Source organism: Bombus affinis, chromosome 1 (genome assembly GCF_024516045.1).
Source record: "Bombus affinis isolate iyBomAffi1 chromosome 1, iyBomAffi1.2, whole genome shotgun sequence".
Lineage (NCBI taxonomy): Eukaryota > Metazoa > Arthropoda > Insecta > Hymenoptera > Apidae > Bombus > Bombus affinis.
The window spans coordinates 3,135,644-3,163,168 of record NC_066344.1 but is presented as its reverse complement, the minus strand read 5'-3'; the positions used below and the strand labels follow the sequence as shown (position 1 = coordinate 3,163,168).

At 34.3% G+C, this 27,525-nt stretch overlaps 2 protein-coding genes and 1 long non-coding RNA gene across 5 annotated transcripts in view; 1 reads left to right on the top strand and 2 right to left on the bottom strand.

Annotated features, from left to right (window-relative positions):
* The window catches only part of LOC126916161 (uncharacterized), a 218,078-nt gene extending 216,860 nt beyond the window's left edge, over positions 1-1,218 (top strand). Inside the window, exon 5 of the long non-coding RNA XR_007710500.1 lies at positions 1,029-1,218. This is a non-coding gene — a long non-coding RNA (uncharacterized LOC126916161). The remainder of the gene's footprint in view (positions 1-1,028) is intronic.
* Positions 1-27,525, bottom strand: part of LOC126925934 (glutamate receptor 1) — a 335,799-nt gene that overhangs the window by 75,836 nt on the left and 232,438 nt on the right. For both annotated transcript variants that reach the window (XM_050742285.1, XM_050742915.1), the window contains exon 4: positions 26,898-27,027. In XM_050742285.1, coding sequence (XP_050598242.1) covers positions 26,898-27,027 — 130 coding nt within the window. The remainder of the gene's footprint in view (positions 1-26,897; positions 27,028-27,525) is intronic.
* Positions 1,133-19,736, bottom strand: LOC126915058 (facilitated trehalose transporter Tret1-like). Of its 2 annotated transcripts, XM_050719428.1 has the most exons (6): positions 17,016-17,211; positions 16,780-16,943; positions 5,301-5,477; positions 4,818-5,186; positions 2,751-3,553; positions 1,133-1,350 (listed from the first exon to the last, which is right to left on the bottom strand). In XM_050719428.1, exons 3-6 carry the CDS (start codon positions 5,350-5,352, stop codon positions 1,201-1,203), a joined length of 1,374 nt encoding a protein of 457 aa, XP_050575385.1. In that variant the 5' UTR covers positions 5,353-5,477; positions 16,780-16,943; positions 17,016-17,211; the 3' UTR covers positions 1,133-1,200. The 2 variants fall into 2 exon arrangements, with proteins under 2 accessions (XP_050575385.1, XP_050575473.1); XM_050719516.1 differs by lacking the exons at positions 16,780-16,943; positions 17,016-17,211 and adding an exon at positions 19,586-19,736.

Genomic DNA, 27,525 nt, shown 5'->3' with positions numbered 1-27,525 from the left:
CTTTTGGACCACGCTAGGTATTTAATCTATAGCGGGCTGTTTGAATTTTTTGGATTTTGTGGCCGGTCGAATTTTTGGCTTGCGTGGGTTTTATGGGATTATACAGCTGTCGCGATTAGAAATTTTTAAATGTAGATTTCAATAGGAATAACGCGTTGTTTCAGTGCTGTAGTTAGCTTTCTCCAAAGATTAAATGGCATTTAATTGACTTTTAAAGGGATTCCTTCTATTCCTATAAATTAAGAGAAAGACTAAGAATGTTGGAAATAGCGAAACGAAGTTTAAGAGTATTAATTTGTACGATGACGTTACATGTAATAAATACTTGAAAATTTATGTAGTTTCGATGTAACGTATAGAACAGTTGATAGTGTGTTACTGTACTTGAAGAAGTTAGTTGCAATGTATATACATACATACACACATGCATATACACAATTCTTATTGGACTAATTGGCAGTGAGAAGCTACAAATTATATATAACAATTATGGAATAATGCTGTTTTCAAATATTTAAAAGCAAAGATTTCATGTTGAGAAAATAAATTAATAGAAATGTAGAATTTTCATGAATAAAGATTCGAATGGTGCTTATTAAAACAATTATTAATTGTATTGAAGAGTATCGGAAAGTACTTTCAGTATAATCAATATATCCAATATATAATTTATCCATAATATATCCAATATATAAAATATACAATATACAATGTCAATATATGCAATGTAATAAATGCGAGAATCTAATGGAATAAATTTCGTTATTTATAGGGAAACTTGCTTCTGTAGTGAATTAGACGTATAGTTGGATATCATGCGGGAAGAGTTTAATTAGCAGAAAACTAGCTCTCTAATCCAACAATACGTTGCCATTGCATGTTAATTCACAAGTTTCAAAGACGAGATTATTATACATTGAACATTGTTGAAACTCTGATTAAAGTTAGAACATCTCCAGATGAACTAATAATGTCCTTTAAATATTCAAATCTCGACTCGATTTAATATTAGACTTTTCATGTTACAGGGAAACTCTAACATCTATTCTACCTTATATCGTACATACGTATATCAAACTCATAGTTCAACAAAGTAAGGCTACAAAGTAAGAAAAACGAAGTATCCACTACGTTTATTTAAGAGTGTTATATATCCTTTATTAAATAATTTACAACGCTGAATCGAGTCAATAAAAATTGTCAATATTTTCTTCGTAATTCTATTTGTATTTCCTCCAAGGTCTTCCCTTCGGTCTCTGGCACGTATCGATAAATTAGTAACCATATAAGTAAAGTAATCACAGCGAACACCAATATTGGCATATACGTTCCGTACGATTCTTGCAGCACCTACGAATAAGGCGAAATAATTATTCGAGTTTGCACGAGTCTATTACATGCACGTAAGTTATGCGGATACACGACGATGATCTTCTCTGGTATGCAATAACGAAGGAAGGAAAAATCGTTAGAAAAATATTTTATAAATTCTTCGTCGTTTTTGCGTTCCATCGATGCGTTACGAAACGCATGTTTTTAGATTATGGAATTACAGTTCGTTACAGAAATATCATTCACGTGCTTCATATTTGTACTAGGTACGTATAAGCATTCACGTACTTAACACACATTTTCTTTTGAAAAAAATTATATCATTACTGCAATGTAAAGTAATAAATATTTATTAATGATAGATTTATAATTAATAAAATAATTTTTACGTATAATATATTCAATATATAACGTAGTCGAGTATTTCTACGACCAACGGTATCTCTTGCTCGATAAAAGTTTCAATTTTGCTATTGTGTCTGAAACATCGAAAGTGTAAAAACCGATTACTATTCGGAACAAATAGCTACTGATATGGGATTTTCCCCAATTACATATCTCGGGAACCTCGGGAAAATAAAACTAAACGAGGATAATATTTAGTTTACATTCAAGTTTTTGCCATACGCTAATAAAAAGAACCGATAAAATAAAAACAAAGAAGCTGGCTAATGTTTCGTTTGCATATAAATTTACATTCCATGGTGATAAAAAGACGCTTCTACCGCGAAAATAGAGATAAAAATAGAAATAGAAGGATAGTATTTAATCTACGCCAATATATTCTTCCATTCGTAACTAACAAAGATATTCTCGTCCTATTTGCAAAAAGAAAAAAAGAAAAATGAGAATTGCAAAACAATCGCAAAATAAAAATGTTTCTATTCTATTGTAAAAAAAAAAGAGAAAAGAATGATATTTGATATGTACAATTAAACAGTGTATCTCGTCGAAATTGAATATCTACGTTACTTCTTCCATTATCGAAGACAGGAAAAAATAATTAAAAGTTTATATGGTTTCAAAAACTGAATCTGATACTATACAATGCAAAAAATAGATGTTAATATGTAAAACATGTCAATAATCTTAAAATAGCTATTTTTTATCGTTAACAAGTATATTTTAAAATCGTGTAAACATTCTAATCATTTTTTCCCGCTTCTTTTTTCCTTAATTTAAACGTTTCGTTTATACGTGAATCCCTATACTTCGTTAATGAATAAGAAAACGCATTCCGGCTCTATTTCCAAGAAAACATTCAATTGAAGTGAAACACCATCATGTTCGATTAATACCGAATAATTTTATTCTTACGGCAATCCAAAGTCTTTACTCAAATCGAATCAAAAGTCCATCACCTGATCGCCGTTTCAATAATTAAGCAACGATGATTACCGTATCTCTCAAATACCTACCTGATAGAATTTTACCATGGTGGTGGTAGCGATGGCGTAATAAACTGAGCAGAATATGGCGGCGGGTACCTTCACGTCTATGTGAAAGATCTCGCCTACGTAGGCCAACGGGATCGGGTTCAGCGCGAGTCCGTACCCAAGCACATAAATCACAAGGAACACGCTGGGTATCCATCGTAGCTTGGAGACGTCGTGGTCGCTCGTCAGGAGCCCGAAGAAGATTCCCATCATCGTCAAGGACACCACACAGATGGGCGTTGAGATCAGCAACAGCAATCTCTTGCCGGCCATCCTCACCAGCAACACGCACACGCTTCCAGCTAATACAATTGCACATCCAGTGATCACGATGCTAATGTTCGTTGCGACCTCGAAGCCAGCTTCCTCGAATATGAACGATTGATAAGCGAGCAAAGGAGCTGCCCCCGTTAACGTCAACGCGCTCATGACAATCACAGCGATACGAAAAGCACGACGATTCTCACGCCTAGTGAACATCTCCTGCAATGATCTTCCCAGCGTTCTATCGGGGCTGTGATCTTCGGTCGCCACGATCCGTTTGATTTCTTCCAGTTCCTCCATCACGTCGTCCTTTCCTAACGCCCATTTCAACGTCCTCTCCGCGGATATTAGTTTGTTCTTCTTCGTGAGGAACACGGAGCTTTCCGGTAACCAGACAAACGTCAAGAGGAATATTAAGGGTATCGAGACCGAGATCATGGACATCGTGAAACGAGACACCCATAAGCCGATCGCGTACGCTAGCATCATCCCCGTGTTTAGAAGCACAGCCATCAGAGTACCTGGACGACAAGTTTGCTTATCTTTTGGATCATCTAAGAGATCGGTTTATTTTATGGGATTCGGACAGTGTTAAGGGATTTGGGAGATTAATCGTGGTTACATTGTTGGCTTTAGGTTTAGATTTTAGGAACAGGAGTGATAGATCTTTGGGAGGGGAAATTTTTGATTAATGGTATAAAAGATTGCTCCCTTTTTGATTAACCGTACAATCAATGGTGTAAGAATTCTGTACAAGCGATCATCGCGTAACGCGATGTTTGTTACGGGTTCTATGAAATTCTCCTTTTTCGCTATTCTTAGGAATATTTAGCGTTTTTGGTAAGATTAACGGATAATACAGTATTGTTAATAACAAATAAATAATCATCACGTAATACATGTATATTATTACTATAGTAATGCTTGTGTAATAATATTTGTATAACACGACCCTTAATAACGTGAGACCAATTAACCTTATTATTCGAAGTTTGCCTATGCTAATATATTAAAGTTCTATGTAAACTTGAATACATTATGCATTGAAAAGAGGTTTTGAAATTTCATAACGATGTACCTAAACACCAAACCAAAGGGATAAGGAGTGAATTGAATGTGATAAAAATAAAAGTATATATCATAGAATATAGTCTATAATTTCATTGGAGATAATGTTAAGGAAGACGTAATTCACCGTAAAATATTTATGACGTACAGTTCAGATCTTTCCTTGAATATTACTGATAATGTTATTTGTTATATACTATTTTCTGATGTAACTTTTTCATACCAATGGTAGATTGTTTTAACGTAACATCTTTCAAAGTCATACTTTTACTTATAACTTAATATCGAAATAACTTCATGAAAGAGTAATCGTAGATAAGCAACAAAAGATAGAAAACAAAATAGGTTGCAGGATACATATGAGATGATCGATTTCAGAAATTTCTAAAGTTTTTCACAAGTTAATAATTGAATATGTCATAACGTTTCGTTTTAACGCTTGAAACTAGACGATTGCGATATAACAGGTGTTTGCAGGTTTATCATCAACCGTTTTATCATAACAGAAGTTATAAAATAGAAGATTGTCCAAGTAATGAATCAACACTTTCTGTCATAAATATAGCGACGGCTAGCTTGAACTAAGATTATACCATGATTCGTGCGATTTTCAATGAAATTATAGACGTCGAACATTTCAATAAAAATTCGACTATTACGTCTGTAACGATCTCATACTGTATAAATAAAAAATAAGAAAATAAAAATTAGTACTACCTAACGGCCCACGAGTCCTTTTGCTGCTAACTTCGCCCAAGTACATAGGCATCACAGCGTACGTTATCCCACATCCAATGCCAGCAAGTATTCTACCACAGTAAAGCTGTGGAACAGTAGCTGCCAAACCGATTAAAATCCAGCTGGCAATCTTTGGTATCGTGGCGAACAGTAGCGTTCCTTTGCGACCGATTCTGTCCATCAAAAGAAACGGCACGACTGAGCCAAGACCAACACCGACGTACATCAAATTCACTATCCAAACCACTTTGTCGCTGGATACTTTCAAAGGATCGTCCTGGTCGAATTTTGGTATAATAGGAGTGCTCCATCCTTCGTTCAATCCACTATCGATGATCAGAAGGTTGCCTATGCGACGATGAATAATTTGAAAATATTCAGCCGCTTCTTTTTTCAATCGATTCTCCTATTCAGGTCAATGATTTACGATGCTGGTTTGATTTTTGATCAAGTACTACTTACAAACGATTCCAATAAACATCTGTCGTAATATCCCACGCTCCATGGTTGTCATTGAGCCTTCAGATTTTATAGTCGGACGGTTTGAAAGTTGAAGAACGAGAGAATTATTGGAGTAGATACTGGTGTGTGAGTTGTGCAGTCTGTTTCATTGGTTTGTGAGGTAAATATGCTGTGGAACTTTTCGAATTAATTTTGTTAGGATAGAGATTAGTTAAAATCTTTGATTAAATAAATTTCTTTAAATCCGCGCTTACAAGTCGATATCGTAATAGTGAGTTATCAGTAAAAATTTAAAGCTTCTGAAAAAATATATTCGTTTCTATAGACACCTGAATTATTATAATATTATTGTTACTATAAGAACTCTAGTAAAGAATTCAATATCTCTCTTATCGGGCAAATATTTAAATATTTTAGATAAGAAAATGGGTTTCATTATGATTCAAACAATGAGTGTAATTGGGGGCGGAAAATGATCTCAAGCATTTCTAAGGGATTGATGATAGTTTCAGGAGCAGAAGTTTTGTAGAAAAATATGTAGAGAATCCCACTATGCCAGCAATTCTATGTCGAAAAGCAAGAACAAATGAGCATACTCAGTTAATCCATAGATAGAGAAAGATAGAATCATTCGATTGTTATATTAGTTTTTCCAATATTATATTAGTTTTCAATTTTTTCAGACAGGACACAAAAAGATTTTAAATAATTAAGGTTACTGTAGCGGTCGAACTTTAACAAGATTAGTTTCAAAAAGATTACAAAAGCAATTACACTTCAGATTCAAAGTTAAATTGGTTCTCAAAAATTATTTTCATGTCGAGTTCTTCGAATTTATGCTTGTAGAATACTGAATGGCTTAGAAATTTGAGAATATTCGGCCCTAAAATCAAAACGATCGACATTATCTACCATTTTGATATCTTAACACTTTCACGCGGGTTGATTTCTGTCGTTAGCGATTATAATAGCTTAGGAATTATAAAATACAATTTGCAAAAAAAGATTATCGCAGGATATCACAAAATAGACGCGTGTCGAGCTGTTAAAAAAAATATAACAATACTTAAAGAAAAAGGAAATAGAATTCCGCAGAAAGATTAAGCTTTCACACAACAAATCATGTAGCGATCCAAATCGCATTAACGTGACAATGTTAAAATTTGTTGCCAAAACGTTTCTTTCCTTTCTATATCTCCTACGACAACTTTGGCCAATATTATTCAATTCGAAACCGTTTTCAAACGGTTGATCCGCCCAAGTTCTGTCATACGAGGAAATCTTGGTCCTCCGTGGAACGCGGCGAACAGTCGTAAACAGGTAGTACGTGTCGGAACAGCGCGGCGATTCTGGTTTAGCTTGGCGCAGAGATAACGGAAATAAAGCCAACTAAGATACTAACAGGATCCCGTGATACGTATCCCGTAGCCAGGGCTGCAATAAGGCCGCGCTTGCGAGCATGGAAACGGCTTTGCACGCTTGTCCTCCCCCGTTTCGAGCCAGTTGTTTTCGCTTTGTAACCTTCGATCCTGTGTTACGAGTCGACGCTTTATGGCCGACGTGCCATTAGGACACGGGAAACGCGGTTCTCACCCTAAATCCTTCACGACTCGAATTTATCACCGCTGCTGCTTATTTTCTCGGTTTACTTTTCATTTACCTACTTTTACCCTGTTAATTCAATTAATCATTAGTGTCTCGATTCAATTAAGAGGGGACGTAATTCGGACAAGAAGGAAACGAGAAAGATTGCGTTCTTTTAGAGATATATTTTGGTAGAATAACGAGCTTAGAGCTTTGGCGTGATTAACGCAAAATAAGAATTTCTAAGTTTCAATATAATCGATTGCTTAGTATAGTAACGATAAGATCTACTGTAAAAATGAATGGATGCTTTTGTACAATGGTTGTGAACGATGAGTAGTCGAAATAATACGGCAATTAATTTATGAGGAAATGAGTCTCGGTGTAATAGACGCGATACGTACGATAAGGTGTTGCATTATTTAAAGATAAATTAAAGTCTGTAAATAATATTCTCGAGCGATGAATATTCCAAATAGTGCAAGAAGTAATTTGTAAAACTTGTAAGGACGAAAGAAGTCACATTTGTACATTTTTTAAAAGGGTAAAAATTCTATCAATATAATATTGTCAAAACGAATGAAACTGTGAACAATAACTATTCGATACGGTTTAGAAGAATTTTAAGATATCAAACATTTGACGCGTAGTTGTCAATATAGAAAAATTTATACATACTCTTGTTAACTTTAATCAAATATTATCTGTGTTCAAATCTAATAACGATCCATATTTAAAACAGTTAATCCACAGGATGTTGGATGATACGTAATAGTAGCAGCATTATCACAAACTCGGATAGTACTCCACAGTGTTTAACGCGTTGACATTCGTCAGGATTTATGCTCATCTCGTCAATGTAACTTCGAGATAACTGTATTATGCGTTTACGACTTCAAATAACTTGATATAACTGCGTTATTTAATCTCATCTTGGAAGCCGTTATGCGACAAAAGCATGCAATAAAGACGAGCTTCTCTCTCAAGCTGATGTTCTTGCATACAACACGATCATTACGTGCCACGTGACTTTATACGACATTATCTTTACACACTGTGTCAGCGATGATTATCGTCAAACCGATTATCGTTGTACGCACAAGTACGTACGTCGATAACTTATCACTTTCGTAGATGCGGTAAAATAACGGAAAAGAAAATCGTGCTGTCATATCGCAAACAGTTTTTATCCTGTAATTCTTTAATTTACCTCGACAGTTCGACCACAGTTGCACACAAAATTCGCATAAAATTCACTTACGCCCGCACGCTAGGCGCGTTTTGAAACTCCGTTACGTCGTAGACTGGGGCTTTATGACCGACGTTATGGTACATCTGTTATCAAGGGATGAAAACTAAATGAGTTGAGTCGTTTAATACGTTCAGCGCCTACGGCGTAAATCCCAGTTGGCACGTACTTTTAGATTATGTGATTACGCGTATTACGTGTAACACCGATTTAAACGTAAGATGTAAATCAAAAAGTTATAATAATTCATATTAGATATATATGTACAATTTTCGGATATAGAAGCAGTTGTTTATTAAATTTATTTCTTTTGTCTATTGATTTATTCCTAATGTTGGTTCTTAATATTCAAACACTATAGCGCGTGGAATATTATTATTGTATCGTTGTATACATTTATTTCCAATAATTAATTAGTTGATCATTTTTTAAATATATTAAACAACATCGCTAACATTCACCCCTGTCGATGATCATTCCTGTTGGTAAATAATACGATCATTTTATTATATTACATATTATCGATATTATCGTCGATTCCTCGTGTTTCAGGCGCTTTCAATATTCTGAATAATATTCTGAATTCATTTCGATATTGTACTTCAATTACTGGGCCGAAAAGGGGACTTAATTACACTTTTGCCCGTACGTTCACAAACATTTTCTCCGATATAAATCTTTGATCTGTCCATTTGTCATTTCTTTTGCTTGATAATGCAGTCTCGTCGTTGTTTATTCTATTATTCCGTCTGTTATTATTATCACGTGAATTCTGTCCATTATCATTGTCGCACAATTAAATCATAATTGCGATAATTATGGCGCGCCGACGCGTCCGAGCGTCGTTCACTTATCAGTGAATTTCCATGGTGAAGGGATTACTGTACTTTCATCGTGTATGGAAGAACAATAATCTATTTATTTTTCAAAACATATTCTGGTTTTCAATAAACTTTCCCTCTCTTCTTCTTATTTATTTATTTGTATCTTTATTTTTAATTACTAGACTGTGAATACTTACGCATTTATGCGAAATTTGAAGATATAAAAATGCGCATAATATGGCAGAATGCGTAAAATATTGAAATGAAAATCCCTATTATAATATTTATCAGGTGAAACAAATTACTGGCGAGATACCATATTTGTTCTTAATACGAATGAAAATATAAAGCTGCATAATAACGCACAGTTTATTAATTACTATGAATCGAAGAATTTTACAAAATCGTATCAGCTTTGAACTGATAACTTAGACTTTTTATTTCGTTTCATTTTTAACGATTTCCGAGGGTATGTGAAGATTCAGAGGATTATGATAAAAGATCGATATTTAATTGGACCTACGACGCGTTTCTTACTTACAGCTGAACGAAGGGCGCACGAAAAAAATATCTAGTTATGATAATAAGCGCATTGACGCGCCACCGTTACGCAATTTTTATAGAAAACGGATATAATTATACCGATTCTTAACACGGATAATGTATCTTCCTGTTGTTGCATAATGGCAAACTGTTAGCAATGTGAGTTTAAGCAGATGATCTAGACGGTGTTTTCCAAGAATCTTGTTATAGTATCTATCCTTCGTTGTTACATAAACTGTAATAGAGTTTTCAAAATATGAAAATTTATTATTCGTAAACATCGTGTGTTTAATTTATTTCACTATGATTTACTATTAACTTTTTCTGAGAGTTCTAAAAGAATTAAACAATTCTATGCGAATTCTTTCCACCTCGCGAATGTTTATATTCAGTATATACAATCTATTCCTTCAGATTATTTACACATAGGTATATTTGTGGGGAAAAATTCCATCTTTACGATTTATGAACCTGTAATTAAAGCCTGCAATCATTTGTTTTAATCGAGATGCGTTTAAATTTGAATTCTTCTTCAAATAGGATAATCGAGTGTCTTTTATCATTGTAATTGCTATCGACATTGTTAATAGTGTATATTCATTTATATGCATGTGTAAAAAAGTTCCACGAAAATTGGTTTCTACTTTTGTTCGTATAATATAGGAATAATTAAGTGCTCTGTCCGTCCTCTTTCTCTTTTCCAACTATTTACATACAACAGATTTCTTCCATTTACTTGTAACTTCAGAAGGTCAGACGCTCCAGAAGGACCGGAATCAAACTGAGCAGACATACAATTATACATACAGAGATACAGCGAGAGTCAAAAATGTGAATGACAAAAATATTTTTTAACAAGCTTTTATATACACACACAAAAGAAATTTATACATATGTTACGTAAATTAAAAATTCATTAGGAAAGCATAAAGTATGCAGTAATAGAAATTAGTAGGAAAGAACATAGGTAGGAGTCTGTAAGTAAATGAATATCATAGGAACTTCATTTTTATAAGGTGTATACTCGCTTTTTCTCATTGTATACGTATAGTACAATAGTCGTATGCACAGAGTGTACAATTTATTATGTTTATATAACAATTTCTTTGACACCTTTGCTCATACAGTAGCATTGGAAAGATATGAAGATATAATCGATTGAACAGATATAACGTACGTAGGAATACAAATTAATAGTAAAAAAGACATAAGTAAGAACAGGTAAATCAATATTATACAAATCACATTTTTGTACTTTGACTCTCACTCTATGTAAATAATAATAAATGTACAGAATATATATTTATATTATATTTATATAGCTATCTTTTCTCGAAACATTTGTTCAAACATCTATACGATACAATACTTGATACTAAAATAAGAGGAAGCGAATATACTCAGTTAACAGTTACAACACAGTTGCAGTGATGCAGATTAATCTCGGTATTTTAGGAACGATTCGCATAAGCACAAATAATCCGCGTTTTATCCTCCGCATTTCACAAAATAACCTATACCTTTTTTTCCCGCCAGCAGAAATCTCCGTCCCCCTTTCCCGCTGGAAAAATGCAATCCTGAAAGATTGTATTTTTCCGAGGAAGTTTCTACCGTCGTCGTAGCTCCTATATAATTTACGACGCTGTTTTTCCAACGGTGAATACTTAGCTTACGAAAGAAAATTCAGCACAGACGAATGCACGAATTATTGTCCAGAGTTCTTCGCGCGTAGAAAAGTGTACGGCTGTCGATTAATAAATCGGGCAATCGAAAACGAAGTTACATCCGAGCCTCGGATGTGTCTTGTGTTTTCGTTTCGAGTAATTTTCATTCGCACGTTTCACCAACAATGAACTCTCTCGGGTCTGGCTTCCCTTTCGCTTTTCATCGCCGTTGAAAACCATAAACCATAAACGTTGGAATTTCGATACTGTAAGTCAGTCGAGTCTTAACTATTCCGATCAGGCGCTTCGCGAATGAAGCATATGCTTGTCTACATGACGAATGAAGTGTTTGAGAGTTCTTTTCGTATTTTGCAATCTATAGCACACTACTATGTATTGCATACCACAACGTGCATGTTGGAATCGAAGAAAAAAATCGAAAATGGATACAACATACGAAGTCTATATTCATATTTGTCTACCTTTAATTTAAGTTCTCTTATTGAACATCATTTTTGATGAATTTAAAATATTATCGCTGAATCCATTTCCAAAATTGCACCCTACATATGTGTACGTTAAAATTGTTTTGTTCGTGTAAGTACTAGATTGCAAAAATATATGTAGATGTATGAATTTCAATCATAATTTTTCAAAATATAACCAACAATTGTATCGATGATTGTAAAATAACTAAAGACACTAAAATATTTATTATTTGTTATTTTTAATTAATTAATACCATATATATCGGGTATCTTGGTTAGCTTTATGATTAGAAGAAGAAAATTTTCTGTAAAAGCTTGAGCAAACGAAAATTTGTAACCTTTCTTGTGTTTCTTTCTTAGCTTTATTATTAACAAATTTTATTATTAAAATTCTGCATCAAGTGGACTAGAATTACGCACACACCCATAAAGAATAAGTCAATGGTATATTTACGAAACGAAAATGAAGCTTATTAAATTTTTGCATTATAAGGAAAACTAAATTATACCGTTCTAAAAATTCAATTATATTATACTTTTCTAGAATTCTAAATTATACTATTTTTAAAATCATATTAGGAATTTATCTTAATGAACATTTTCCTTTAAAGTTAACAAGCATTAGATGAGTTATGGACGAAGCTATAAATGGAAAGAAATATTATTATTACAAGAGGAAAAATCTGATGTATCTACTAGTTTGTGATATATACCTATTATGGTTATGAAATATGGTAAGAAACTTCGTCGACGATTTATTTAAAATATCATGTTCCATTTTCCGAACGTTCCAAGTAAATTGTTTCCACGTACACGAAACCTACGTGTATCTTGTTATGGAAGCAAACTTTCCGTTGAGTATGGTATGGATACATAGGGAAATTTGATACGGTATGCAAACCTTAAATTACCTTCGTTATTCGTTCATTCGTTACATGGATTTTCGCGGAGTTCGTCGCGTGTAAAAGCGCGGTTCAATTCTGGAAAACATGATCACCGTGATATTTACGGCCATTCCTTTATTACCTGTATGGTGGATTATATTACGAGAGATTCTCTTCTATGATATATTCAACGATCTTCAACTCTTGTAATTTAATATCACTGATTTTACATAAATTTAATTATAATAGATACAGAATTTTACAAAGTATTGAATTTCGTAACAATTTGAAAATAAGATTGAAAGCATTTTAAACAAGATATGTATTCATAAAGGTAGTTCTAATAAAAAAAAAAAAAAAGATAATTGAAGATTCTTAAAGTGAAAATTACTAAAGGAATAAAGAAGACGAGGTTTCTTTCGAACAGTTGAATTTATTTAACAAGATAAATTCTAAGACAAGTTTAAAGGCATCTTAATTAAAAAATATACTCCTTCGAAAGCTATTTTTAACACAAAGAACAACAAAACGATAAGAAAGATACTGCCGCCAATAATAATAATAACTTAAAGATCTCACTAGGTCTTTATCGCAAGGTTTAATAATAGAATTAAATTACCAGAAAGAAACACGTTGTTTAACCTACATTACGCGAAAAAATGTGCAATGATTGATTGGAAAACCACAGAGAATTAACGACAAAGATGAAAGCAACGCGGTTACCGTTTCGCGGTGTTGTGACGAGTAATCACGAAATCGCAATTAGTTAAATGTAACCGGGATTTGCGGTTCCAATTACGTCACTGTGATCAGTGTAACGATAACTCGTCGATCGAGAGTGATCGCGACAAGTTGGATTTCGTCGATAACAAAAACGCTGATTCGCAACGGTATAAATAACGAAGTCCGATTACCGATGATACGATTGCTGACAACAATAGTCACTGTCTTTTATTCGACGTCGAAGTATCTATCATTCTATCTTGGTATTTCATTAGCTCCTTTTTACGGTTGTCGATTTTGTAAAATCACTCCACTTAAAACAATAGATGAAACTCAATGATTTCGATAATGAAATCGTTCACAATTTCTGCATTGTCACGTAACACATTTGTATCCTCCTCGGTTGTTGAAATCTAATTTCATCGATAGGATAAATTACCTTTGTCGATGGTACGACGAGCAATAACGCTACACTGGTGTGCCATGTAAGTTAGTGCACAATTTTTCGAGTGTCTATTGTCCTCAACTTTTTACTTTTCAAACATTTAATCATCAAATTTCTCTGCACACAGAATATATTTTGCTGATTCTTTACGTAAAGGTCTTTGTAGCATTTATTTCTTTGAATTGTATTATTCTTGAAAAATTAATTTCGAACAAAATCTTGCGTTGCACTATTATTTGTGCACACAATGTTTGGGACATTTCCTTGATCTATTTTCCTAGATTTATTTTATAGAAATAAACAAATGTTTTCTTTTTTGATTTTTCAAAAAATATACACAGACAAGTGGGACATAATGGAACGCTTAGGTAACTTTGGATTGTGATAATAAAAAATCGAAAGGCGATAAAAGCATAGGGTTTCAATAGAAGCTTTAAGTAGGCCTTAGATTATTAAAGAAAGAAAATAAGATTTAGTAAAGTCTAGAAATATTCGCTTCGTTCAAGTGGTAGATTTAAAACTGCAAAATCTTTATTCATATGAATTCAAAATTATTTATTTATATAATATATGTCAATATATATAAACATATGTTTCAGTTTTGTTATTTCACGAACAAAGTTCAGAAATAAATACGTCATCTTCTTACCGAGCGCCGGTGCAAGCCTCATGGGCCCACCCTTGACATTTCACGAATCGTGTCAATTTCCCGGGAAACTAGGACAGCAATTACAATTTTATTTCACGATCTACTAATTGCAAAAAAGAATAATAAGTACCAGGAAACATTTCTAATCTCTCCTATAAATATATGTACAGACGTTATACCTCACTTATCTCATTTACTACCAAAATGTTCCCTTTTGTCTCATAACATTTAATATTTACACTTCAACGTGGTATAAAGAACCAGATAAAACGTCAAAATACAACGTAAGGGCTACAGAATTCAATGTTGTGTTTATTGTTCTAAATTTTCAAAATACAGGTTTTAAAAGATGACAGAGAAATCAACACAAAATCAAAATATCCACATCAAAAATTTCTTCGAGTCTGTCAGTCGAGAAATAACGTGTGTACTGGTCGATGGTCGATCACGAACTATTGTAAGGACGTTCAGTCTCATATCATACGACAACAATTCGTTCGTATCTCTTATCTAAGAGAAACATTGACGTTCAATTTTATTCATCTGCTCCGTTATACCTTATTTTCCCCTATAATGTATTTTATATTTAGCATATTGTATATTTAACTGCATTAGTTAGTCGATGTTTGTTACTCGAATCCTTTGTATATCATTGCAATGAAAACACGCATAGCCTAACTATTTCACTCGAAGCTTACGTTAAAGGTTAACTATTTTCTTGTGGAATGTTAGAAAATAATCAACAGCCGTTAAATTAGCGCAAGAGGCAACTGCGACATATGAATTCTTACGGTATTACCTATTTCGTCATTGTGCATATGTACAGGCAGTGACACATGCTGATAATTGCATGAAGTGTTAGTAAACCCGCATAGAGAAAAATTGTAACTAATTTTTATCACAGTTCCATTATGTATTTAAAAGCGAGTAATATCGACCTTGTTAAGTTTTCTGGCACAGAATAAGACTGAGAAAATCGAAGGTCTTTGTTTATTAAGACCGTAACCCAAGTGTTTATGGCTGAATGAATTACTTGATAACATTATCTGTCATTTATGCAATGGGTAAGCACGCGTACCGCTAATTGAGCTTTTACGATTGTAACAACACTGCCGACCTTTGTGAACAGACTACTAGATTGATTTTATCCTTTTGAAGCTTCCGAATAATTTTTGCTAGAAATGTTATTTGCTAGAAGCCCGATGCTTAAAAATTCGAGTTTTATTTAATCGTACAAATTATCTGATGGGATGATGGGATGAAATAATATCATTAAAATTAACAAGCATTTGGTTAATAAAAGATAGACATTTTCACACATTTACTGTTTATAATAAAAATGTATTGCGCGAAATTGGAAAGAAAACATGATCCGTAGACATTCTTTTACCATCAAGAGAAACAAAGGATTCTGGTTAATCGGATAATTGTTATCTTTAGAACACAGGAATTGAAAATAACAATACGTCGAATGGTTCTACTATTGTAAAGACTATGATTCATTTAAGATTATGAAAGTGGATAGTGAGATTAAGTTACAAGATATACAATCTCGATAGTAACTGAGGGAAACCAGTGAAACAGGTTAAAGTCGTAATGAGAATTATCAAGATTCAAGGTCAAGTGGGATAAATGTTCCTTTGGATACTTTCCAATTACGCCTGCACGCAGGACACTTTTTCTGTACCCGTATTTTATAATACATTCAATATATGTACACTATAACGTTATCGTCGTAATAAATAATCTAATAAAATAGATATTTAATTACGGATCACCCTGTGGCGCGATTGTGTAAACAGAGATTCTACATATATACTTACAATATTATACATATATCGTCAAAGCAATAGCACACGCTTTTATTGAATCGAATCGTCAATTTTGATAATATACTCGAAAGTTTGTTCATGCGGAACAGTTTTTGCTTATAAACTGTCTGACAACTTCCAATGGAACCATTTAACCCTGAACTTCGTCCATTAGATTATCAATGATCACAACAATTTTGATTACATTGGAATTAGATCGATCAATATTAATTTGTAGTTATATTAAATGCAGCTTGTACGAATTAATTTGAATTTGTAGTTCATACTATTATATTTATTTGTTATTATAATCGTAGTATATATCTTTATATATATATATTGTAGGCCATATCACGCGAAACGCAGAATACAAATTACAGGATACAATAGAAATTAAAATTAAAATGAAGTATTCTAATATTAATGAATATAACACAAACTGTTGTGATACACCTGTAATCCAACGATCTCAATTATGTGAAGTCATTATATTGTACATATACTCTGTCTATTTGATACAACACTACGTAAACAAGACATCTCGCGGTTAATTACCAACGTTCTATTTATACGATATTTGTAAACCGCATCGAAACGTTGTAGAAATTAAATTACCCTGTTAAAACGTGGTTAAATCCAAGGTCGCTCAGGATACTTTTTCTTAGAAAGTCTGATGATTCCAAGCAAAGTATCTTCTCCTTTTCCATAAACTTCCTTTCACTTGAGATTCTGAATTTTCGATCGTCGCGCACAATTTTTCTCGAAAAACTCTGCCGTTTCTAATAAATACAAATGGAAAGAAAATTGAATGAAAAAAGAATTTCCTTCTTCGCTTGTTGCCAGTCTTGCACCTTCTTGTTCCCAATGGCTCAATGATTTCTTCCGTCAAAAAAGTGGAAGCACGCGATCGACACGCGCGCGGATCTCGGGAAGCGATCGAACGCCGTCGACGCGAGTCAGCGTCGATCTCATTCTCGAAGACGACGAAGAAGGAAACTGAACTCGACAACGATACGTAGACGCCTAGACACGTAAAACTCACGGCTCGATTTTGTTCCAATCCCACTCTCGTCCGCTTTTATAAACTGTGACGACACGCTCCAACGCGGCTAATTATTTTCCTGTTCTTTCCCACAACATAAACGTAAAAGGGATACTTAGACTTGACATTTTGGATATGCGTCGCGGCTAATTAATAGAGAAGATTGAAATGTGAGGATTGTTTTCGTCTGTCTTGTTTCTTTCAACGTATCGCTTTTTATAATACGTTTTTCATTAACTTGACGAAACAATAACATACTCTATTTACGTTCATGCGTTTGTCGTTTCTCATGTTTCGATTATGTTTTTAACGTTACGCTTTGTTTCGCTGTTTCGTAGCTGAAATTTCCCGCCCTGAAGAAACGAACTGGAATATTTACGAAACGTCGGAATAAAAAGTGATCGAAATCCGGAAAAACACGAATACATCATCTGACAGACATCGAGAAAGTATAAAATATAAAATTTGTTTAATTGTAATGTTCGCTTTACACGATAATAATTAAAATTTATTTAATTATAACGTTGCGTTTACGCGTGTTATTGTATTACTTGGTCCTTAATGGGTTAAAGAATCGTCTTTTCCGATTGCGAGTCGATCACGACGAAAGTTGAAATCGATCAGGATTGACGAGCGCAACGAGGAAGAAGGAACCGAGGTAAACCATCAAGTTCGCGGTTTCACGAGGATTTTCCTCGTTGGTTGATTTAAAAGAAAAGTCGTTTTCCACTCGAGAGCCCCGCGGTCAGTTCCATGGACTTGGCCTGCATCGTTCTTCCTCCCGTGAGTTTAATTGCGAGTAATGCGGGTGCCGATCGCGTGGAAATAAAGATAAAAACCGATTATTCGAAATCGGGAATTCCCTGGGAATTCTTGCATTCGTTTGTTTATTCTGAACAGAAACACTTTTGTAATTATAATTAGCCTATTGAATACCGAAAGTTGAGGTCTCGGAATTAATAATTGGAATTCAACACACGTATATCCGGTAATCCGATATGAAGAAGTTTGTAATTATAGAAGCTGCGTGGAATGATCTGCGGATGCAGTGAATCGTCGAGCGACGAGTGCTTGAACATCGACAGTGAATGAAAGAAAACGAAATAGCGATTTCCATGAATACGGGTGAATAGCGTGAAGATTTAGGCTTATGACGACAGGTATAAAATATTTGAGATTGCAGTAGAAAAAATTGTATAATATGTGACATCGATATGATGCGTATCGTCAAACAGTTATCGTAGAATCATCGTGGAATGCCGTGAGACAGATACCAGAGAAACGTAGTAACAAGTGGTAGAATCGTCAATGAGTCGTTGCAGAGTCATTGCAGAGTGATTGCAGGATCGTCAAAAAATTGTTGAATGAATTTATAGAAAAATATAATATATACGTAAATATATATGAATGAATATTTAACAAGTATAGCCAACGATGTACTATAACACGTAATATACGTTTATTTCACTTGATCTACATATATTTACAATAAATATAACTCGTATTAACGAAGAAACTGGCTAATAACAAGCAAAAAGGAACGATATAAAATTATTGAACCAGCTTTTACGCTATTGATTCAATGCTGCAGCCAATTAACCAAATACCCGGAGCTTTTGAAGCTTACTGTCCCTGTATAGGATTATTCCAAACATAAACCTCATACGACAATTCATTTCGCCAAATTTATTGAACCGCAATAAAACGCTCTAAAGGAAGAAATTCGATAATATCCGATCCATTCGAATCTCGCACGACGTTACGCATAACGATGTTTCTAATTGATCCAATTGAACGCACGCTCTCGCACGTTTTCATTAAAAACATCGAGGCATTGTTAAACAAACGATTCCGTTCGAGCAAAAGTTATTAAAGGCGGAACACCCGTGCAATTTCACTATCGATATAAAATGGGAAATACGAACATCGAATATGGGAATCGTTGTTACATGTTTTCCCCGTGTTGATTGATTTCCTCTCGTTTCCGTTGCACTTCTACAACGATTTGATAGTCAAACAACTGGCCAGACTCGCTGTTATTTTAATTGAATTAATATTCCCATTATGATCGAATCACAACGCGCATCATTCATTTCCGGCTATTATTTAACGCGCTTCTGCATCAAGGAAAAAAAATATTTACACAAATTTCGCATGTAATTACACCGGAATGGTACAATGAGGCAGTGGGAAAAATAAACTTTTATTCGAGTCGCGTATTTGATGTGGCAAATACGAAACACGTGTTTCTCCGTGTCTCTCCGTTTCGTTCGATGGAAATGCACACTTCTCTTCTGTTCACGGATGATGAAAAACCGTATTGATATCGATCTGAACGACTCTGTCGAAATAATCAGTCCAACAGATATTTAAACTCACTGTTTAATCCCGACAGGTCAACGCCATTTGCCAGGCGAAATAAAAATGTCAGGGTATTAGTTTGCGAAATTTGTACAGCACACGGAGCACGAAGTATTTTTACATGGATCGCGAACGCTGTTTGTACTCTTTCTGATCCTTTCCAAACACGTTCCCTCGTCTTGAACAAAGCGAAGAGAAAAAGCGGACCGAGCGTAACCAAGGGTTCTCTAACTCGATGGCCTTGAACGCACCAATTCCTGACGGTTAGACCACGACAGAAACGAGTTTCGTAAATTAGCGAACGTTCGAAACTTGCCGAAACCAAAAGAAATGAGAAATTTCTTACGACGTTTTTGCAGCAACTGAGTTACAAGGAAATATTTGGGACTTTTTGAATCGACAACTACGATAAGATCTTTAGGTTGAAGAGACGAAGACATGCAACGGTATCGTAACCTTTAAGAAATTTGGCGATACAAGGACGATAGCTGTCAACGCGAAAAGAAATGGGAAGCCTCGCCGAGTCAGAAGGCGGTTCCAATAAGAAAAAGCGAAACTCGCGACGCCAAACTGACCAAGCAGAAATGCATTTCCAAACACTCTGAGACAGCCTTTGAGACGTGGTTCTATTGCTTTGACAGGGTGAATGGCCGTCCAAGTGGTATGTTTGACAATTGCGATGGCTGTAAAGAAATTTGTATAAATCGAGTCGTGGTTGTAGTGGAGACGAATGTTGATAGATATGTCCGGGGTATTCCTCTGTGATAAATTAATAAACGTATTTTCGGCGAATTGAGAATTCTGCGAAAAAGATTTGTTTGGACCAGATGGAAATGTCGAAGGAAAGATTTGGTTTATGAAAATTTGTTTAGTTAGCAGTTATAAGGAACAGACTTTATCCTTCAAAGAATTTCTGAAGGACCTGGAAATTATAAGGAAAAGAAATTGCAAGAAATTCTACGAGCTAATTAGGAATTTTGCGATAAGGAGTTTATTTTTAAACATTTTTTTGTCTGCGTTAAATGTAAATGATTCATTGAAATGTTTTATCCAATTTTATATTATTATCTAATAAACGTGGAATATTTTAAACAATTGTTCAATATTAGCGTATACGACGTGCTAGAGTCACGTGTCCGTGATAGCAATAAGTCACAAGTTTGCATGGAATAAGAGAAACGTGTAAATTAGTTTGATTGTGCAAGCTTGTCGTAAGTGAGATCGTGAATATTATTAAATACTCGATTAGATCGATTTATCGATTGTTGCACTACATGTACTTAGATATATGCATATTAGTATCTCATTTGAATGGAAAAAATACGAAATGGGAACATTTCTGAAAGCTGTTAACTGCACGCAAGAACGTAACGATTCGTGATAATCTATGCTAATAAAATCGTTAAACATCTGAAAGTGAAATTTCAACGATATTGCATAAACAATTGGTAATCCCAGTTAAATTTGATATTTTATTCCAAATAGGTCGCACTCATTAACCTGTTTCTGAAAATTGTTCATAATTAAGCTGTATTTTTGTATGTTATGGAGTAACATAAACAATTAGATACTTCTATTAAAAAGGTAATCTGGGAATATACGTGTGTTCATTTTTAATTATTATACTGCACACTGTATAACGTGTTTTGTTGGTAGCAATTGCGATTGCAAAACTCGTAATTTTCTTTATCAATGTTTAATTAAAACGTAAAATACACATTACAAGGAATACAGTTAAATCGAATATTATTTCTTTAATAGTAGATTAAAATACTACACGTTGTCTCGAGTAACAAACTTACTTTTTTACATTTTACAGTTTCCTCTTATACTCAAAATTAAGTTAGAACTCAAACAAATACATATACTTATTTTATATATACAGATTGAAAAAATACCGTATCCATAAGTCATATATCCACTAACTATAAATAATATATATATTTTAAGAAGAAAATTATATTGTCATTATACACCTAATTTAATAAACACAGTAATATTCTCTTCCCAATGTACACTGTTAACAAGCATTATCATTATTTTGCAATTACTATTTATTCGTCCCTATGCTAACTACATTATATTAACAAATTGACAGAATTATACCACAATTAGACGTAGAATCGCAAACAGTTAACCCGCCTCTAATTTACAACATTTACATATCCCAAATCGTTAATCCAGACCTATCACTCGGTAAACAGATATTTGGGGAAAAAACGTTGCACTAGACGCATAAAGGAGCAATAAATCTAGGCTAAAGCTTCCCAATTCACGTACACAATTTCCTGCTGTTACCTCTTTCTGTTAACATTGTAGCACTAATCGGGTAAGATCGCATCGTACAACGTTATGCAACCTGAAATCGAGGGTAAAGGGCGAACTGTAAAGGATGTCCGCCATACAAACAGACAGACAGACAGAGAGGGAGAGAGAGAGAGAGAGAAACCATTGCGTACAAAGGCCACGCGATGGTCCCTAAAGTATATTTACATTTGCATTCGGTAATTAAACCCCAGTGGGGTTTGCGCGATGGTCGTTCTTATCGTTCGATGGTGGAAGAAGAGCAATTGCTGGGAATCCTAAATAATTTAGCACAACGGGCGCGTGACCGAGTTATAACGAAACGGAAACCGGTAAGGCACGGAACGGTCACGAGGCAGGCAGTTGGTGATTAATAGTTTCGGTTGAACGACCGTTCCGCTAGCTTCATTAAGTAATTAAATTCTCGCCCCCTTCACAAGAGTTAACGTTTCGATCGCCTGCAAGGATTAGAGCGCTTTTGTGGTGATTCCTTTCTCGAGATCGTCCGTTTCATTCTAAGCCATTTAATCATACACACGTGAATTTGTTCATATACAGACGGCCACGTTAATATTCCAATATCCTTTAAAACAAAGTAACTTTCTTAAAATTGAATTCTTCTGGGCAGTTAAAAGGATTAGTTTATTAGATGATGCGTGAAAAAGATTTGGAAGAATTGAGACTGGTCGCAAGAAGAAAATAGTAAAGATCGTTTTTGGAAATAATTGAAATCTAAGCTTGTAACGAAAATTTAAACAATACGGATCGTAGAGTTATACACGCGTTGAAAATTTCATCGCACAGCAATGTAAGTTTCATTTCGTTCGTAAATAATTCTGACAAGATTCTATTATACGTAATTAGCAAATTACCTACATATCATGCTCGTGTAATTTATTTGAAATTATTTTTCATGTAATAGGTAGAAAAAAGCAGACAACTGACGATTAAATAATTTATACATCAAGGGTTAATAACATTTACGTGAAACGTTCTCTTTTTTACTTTTTGCAATTACGGTGTTATAACTAAACCTGTCTTTTTCAAGAAAATCATGGGAAAGACATCATTGTAACAGTGTTTTAGGTTGAAAATTATTTATTCGCTATTAAAGATATTCAAAACTATTTCCCCTGCTCCATTCGTTAATTTGAGAGAAAATTGGAATAGATGTCTTCAAGAACTCTATAGAAAACAATTAATTTATCCTTTCTTGATCCATCTTGTATGTGTGATAATTCATGTAAATATGGTATAATTTGATAAATTTAAGAACATACAAATGGCATTAAGGATAATTACTCGTTGACCGAACGAATGTTGACAATTTAAATCGAGATGATGATAGGACGCACTCATCATTCGTATTATCTGGAATCAAGCATGAATAGAAGTGATAAAGAGTATTGGACGAAGCGTCGCGCCGGTTGTATAAGATTTAAAGGCAAATCTAGTGATTACACGCGATTGCCATCATTTGAAGGTAATCGGGTTAGGAACTCGTCGAGGAGATGTAATAATCATTGAGAAAACATGGAAGACAATTTGCCTGTTGATTTATTAGTGGTAATCGAGCGGTATAATTGGTGTTTAAATAATTTATTTCCCCATTATTGGTGAAAAGTAGAACTAATTTTCACATCGTAAATCATAAAGAATCAAAATGTATTATAAAAGTACTCCTTCCTGATCGATGTAATTGATTTAATTTCTTATTAATATTATTAATAAAGCGAATGCGTAATTTGGAATATACACGATATGTAAAACATAAAATGCAGATAAATTTCCAATAATATGTTAATGTTATAAATTGCAATAAGTATTTTTATTAATTATAATGATTACAGTAATATTAATATCTGACACAGTGACTTAAATACATCCGAATACTTTATCAAGTATTTTATTATAATTTCAATAGCAATGCTTTAGCATTCGTTGCAATCCCTCGGCATTAATAAATGTCAATTTATTAAACAATTATCCTACTTATTTACTGTCACGTGCCGAGAGAAATTCTCGAACCTTTGGACGTCGTAACTCCGTGCATTGACGCAAGTATCGTGTACATGGCGAATTCGCGAAACTTTTAACTACGTCGTTGAAAATACGCGTAATCGTTAACATAAAGGTTGATGTATATGTTAATAGAGAGATATGATCATTATAGAGGAATTACGCCGTAACAAAATCGCGATATCAACGGCTTACGCAAATGGCGAAAGTAAGAGGAAAAACGTCACCTTGAGTGCGCGTAAGTATTCACCTGATTCGACCTTCGAGGCCAAATTATTTCCTCGAACCTACAGACAGTAATCTCGTGCAGCACAATTGCATTTCAAGCATAGCGTGGCAACCGGTGTTGGCAAAACTGCGATTGTTTTTACATTTCACGATTTTACATTTTCCTTGTCGAATAATTGCACGTCTTGCGTTCTGTCTAAAGTGATTGTTTTATGGATCGTCCAGGAAGAATATTAAAGTGACTTTGAAATAAATTAAACTGCAGTAAACTATTAATAATTCCATAAGCAACGTTGTCTCTTAGATCGTAGTTCGAATCTCTCAGGTAAAATCAAATCGACGAATATCGGAATTTATAATTAGTAATTTGAAAGATTAGAAATGCCGGTCCAATGATACAGAAATGATCGATAATAATAAATAGGAAAAGGTTTTTCGCTTCATTGTAACAATGCTCAATGTAATACAATAGTTGGAGATTATTAGATCTACTCCATTTTCTATGTTTCATACGAATAATAATTTTCATTTATTTCAGGAAATACAACACAATAAAGCACATTAAAATCGAAATAGAATATTCTGTGCCAAGTTCTTCATTTTTGACTAGACTAGAAAACGATAAATAATTCAATATCAGAGGCTGATCTCGTACATATCGTTTCTTGAACATTGATAGCATTATGAAAACTAATCACTTATTTAATTTATCTTCCAAGATTTTATTTTAACGATTAATAAAATAGTACGCGAACGTTGTAAGTAGCAATTATTATCAGTTACGCGCGTGATCTTTAGGGGGGGGGGGATTGGTATCCTTGATGAAAATAGCATCGCAAGGTTTCCATTAAACGTTTTCACGTTGAATATTGAAATAATTAGAGCTCAATGTCATTGGAGAATTTTTATATCGACTCGATATTTATACAGGCGTACTCCTTGCGAGAATATTAGGTCGCATAAACGGTGAAAAATACCACAGATTATACTGTGTCATGGTTTCTAGCACGCTCGTCGAGACTCAATGTCGCCCACATTTTCGTTTGCATACGGAATCACGATGGAGATGAAAAATTTCATTTTTACCAACTACTAGACCGTGTCGGTATGAAATTAAAATTAACACAGTGTCGTAGTTAAGCATGCAAATGCATTTCCTTTCCGTGCAAGCGTTGAAGATCGGCCCTGGCCATCTGATATTCACGGCGGTAATAAACATTTCAGTTTTTGTTAAATTTATTCGTGACTTATTCGTTTGACATTAGAGATATAAGGATAAGAAACGTACTAAACGAGGAAAAGATTAACCTTCCGTTACTTTTATCACATACAGTGTAGTGATTATACATGCAAATTGTAACTCTCTTTCTATGAATAAATCGCAATTTTAAATTCTGTGAAGGAACCTTCGATTTACATGAAATAGAAAATGTCGAATTATTTTGTTTGGAATGATAACGTTCTTGAAGTTTCTTCTGATTTCCTATGTTTTAGAATTTATGTGTAGCAAAACTTATAGCAAGATAATGACCAACGAGACTAACAAAAATTAATTTTTATTTAAACTGCATAAAAACGAATTTAACTAACTTATTTGTTCATCCTGACATAACTTTAAATTATGCGCATATACATGTACATATATGTGCAACTATATGTTTCCAGAAACTTCAAAGAAACTTATCCAAACCTGTTTAATTTATTATGATTTTTTCACTGCCCTAAAAAAAAATTTTTAAAACATCATTCAAATATTTTAATTCAAGCCCCGTGGGGATATCCTTCAGAATATTTAAATTCACAAGTGCTCGAACTTCCATATCTCTGCTTTCCTTTACGCTTCCTTTGAAGACTCGGAAGTTTAGAGTGTCCAGTGGTTGAAACCAGAAAAATACTGCGGATATTTATATAAATTTATACTTGTAGAAAAAACCCTAAAGAACGAAACTTAATTAAATATTTGTTTCATCTCTTGTAATTGCATACTGCAGCACGTACTTCTGTACTTCTGAATATTCTGTATACTTTTGCAATATCACATGCCCTATGCACATCAATATAAATGAATGAAGTAAACATTTATTTATTATTTACTTCGTCGATAGCGCTTAAATTGTGAATACGAATTATATGTCAAATATCGTCAACACCCAATTGATAACAGAAATTAAAAGAGTACTGCGTAACAAGAAACATAGTCAGCTTAATCAAACTTACAACATACTATTCTACTTAGTACAAGTCTAAGACCTCAAACTCGAACCAAACACGCACAACTAACGCGCAACATAATCCACCCCACGATTCAACCCATCTGGTTCTCGAATTTTTGTGTTCTAATCTCACTCTTACTTTTAACAAATAAAAATATTTCCAGCACTTCAAGAAAAACTTCAGCACGTGCTCAAGAGGCGAAATCACGTAGATCGGCAACGATCCTTTCATCTTTTCCTCGGTCTTAAGAAATTTGTTAACGATAATCCAAAAAAACGTAGCAGACACGTCTTTAAACACGTCTCACGATAGAGCCAGAAGAATGAAGAAATTCTCGTTTCCTAACGTGTCCATTACCATTCTGCGATTACGATGCAGACGTTAGGCCAACGAACGTTGTCGATTTTTCGCTATATCGACCGAACCACGGTCACCGGGGACCGGATCCTTAGCGAGTGAAATAAAAATAGAAACATCCGTATACAATGCAAGGAGCAAGATCTCTGTGTGGCCTATAGGGGCGCGTTGTAAAATGAGAAATGCATGAGAAAGGTCGGCGACTTACCATCGTGGGAGTCGTAGAGGTAGATGATTTTCTTCCAGCCGTAATATCGCACCGTGTCGATGATAGCGCGATGATAATCCGGACGCATGCTTATGGCGAAATCCAAGAGACCTGAGGACGGTGTCAGAACCTGAAACACGTAGGACCGACACTCACGTATACGCTTTCGACTTTCAGATTTTATTCGGTCGTGGGGACGAACAAAACCGAAAACTGCGGGGACGCGTGGTGAACTGTTGAACGGCGCAGTTTTTCCGAGCGAGCACGACGAGGACGGAAAAGCCGCCAGTGCAAATGTAACCGTAAATATTTACGATGCTGTAGCGTGGCGCGAATGTTGGTCAGTTTCAAAGCTCCTTGCTACGTAATATTGGACCGTTTCGCCAGCTTTCTTTCTCCCTTGCGAAGTAACCAGCTGATTTAAGCGAATTACGCTTTCGTTTGGGATCGTTGGTGCCTCTTTTTGCATTCAGGAAGAAGGAACTTTTTCACATACGAATGTTCGTAAGTATTTGGACACTTCATGACAAGTCGATTTGTAGTAATATTAATTTGTAGAACAGTATTTGAAGTATTTGAAAAGGAACGAAGATTATAGCTGATGGGGAATCAATGAACAGAATTGCAA

Coding starts and splice junctions, on each gene's coding strand:
- LOC126915058 (XM_050719516.1), bottom strand. CDS start 5,352: ATGACAACCATGGAGCGTGGGATATTACGACAGATGTTTATTGGAATC. Junction 3,554..4,817: donor AAGGACTCGTGGGCCGTTAG/GTAGTACTAATT, acceptor CTTGTCGTCCAG/GTACTCTGATGGCTGTGCTT. Junction 1,351..2,750: donor CCATGGTAAAATTCTATCAG/GTAGGTATTTGA, acceptor CCTTATTCGTAG/GTGCTGCAAGAATCGTACGG.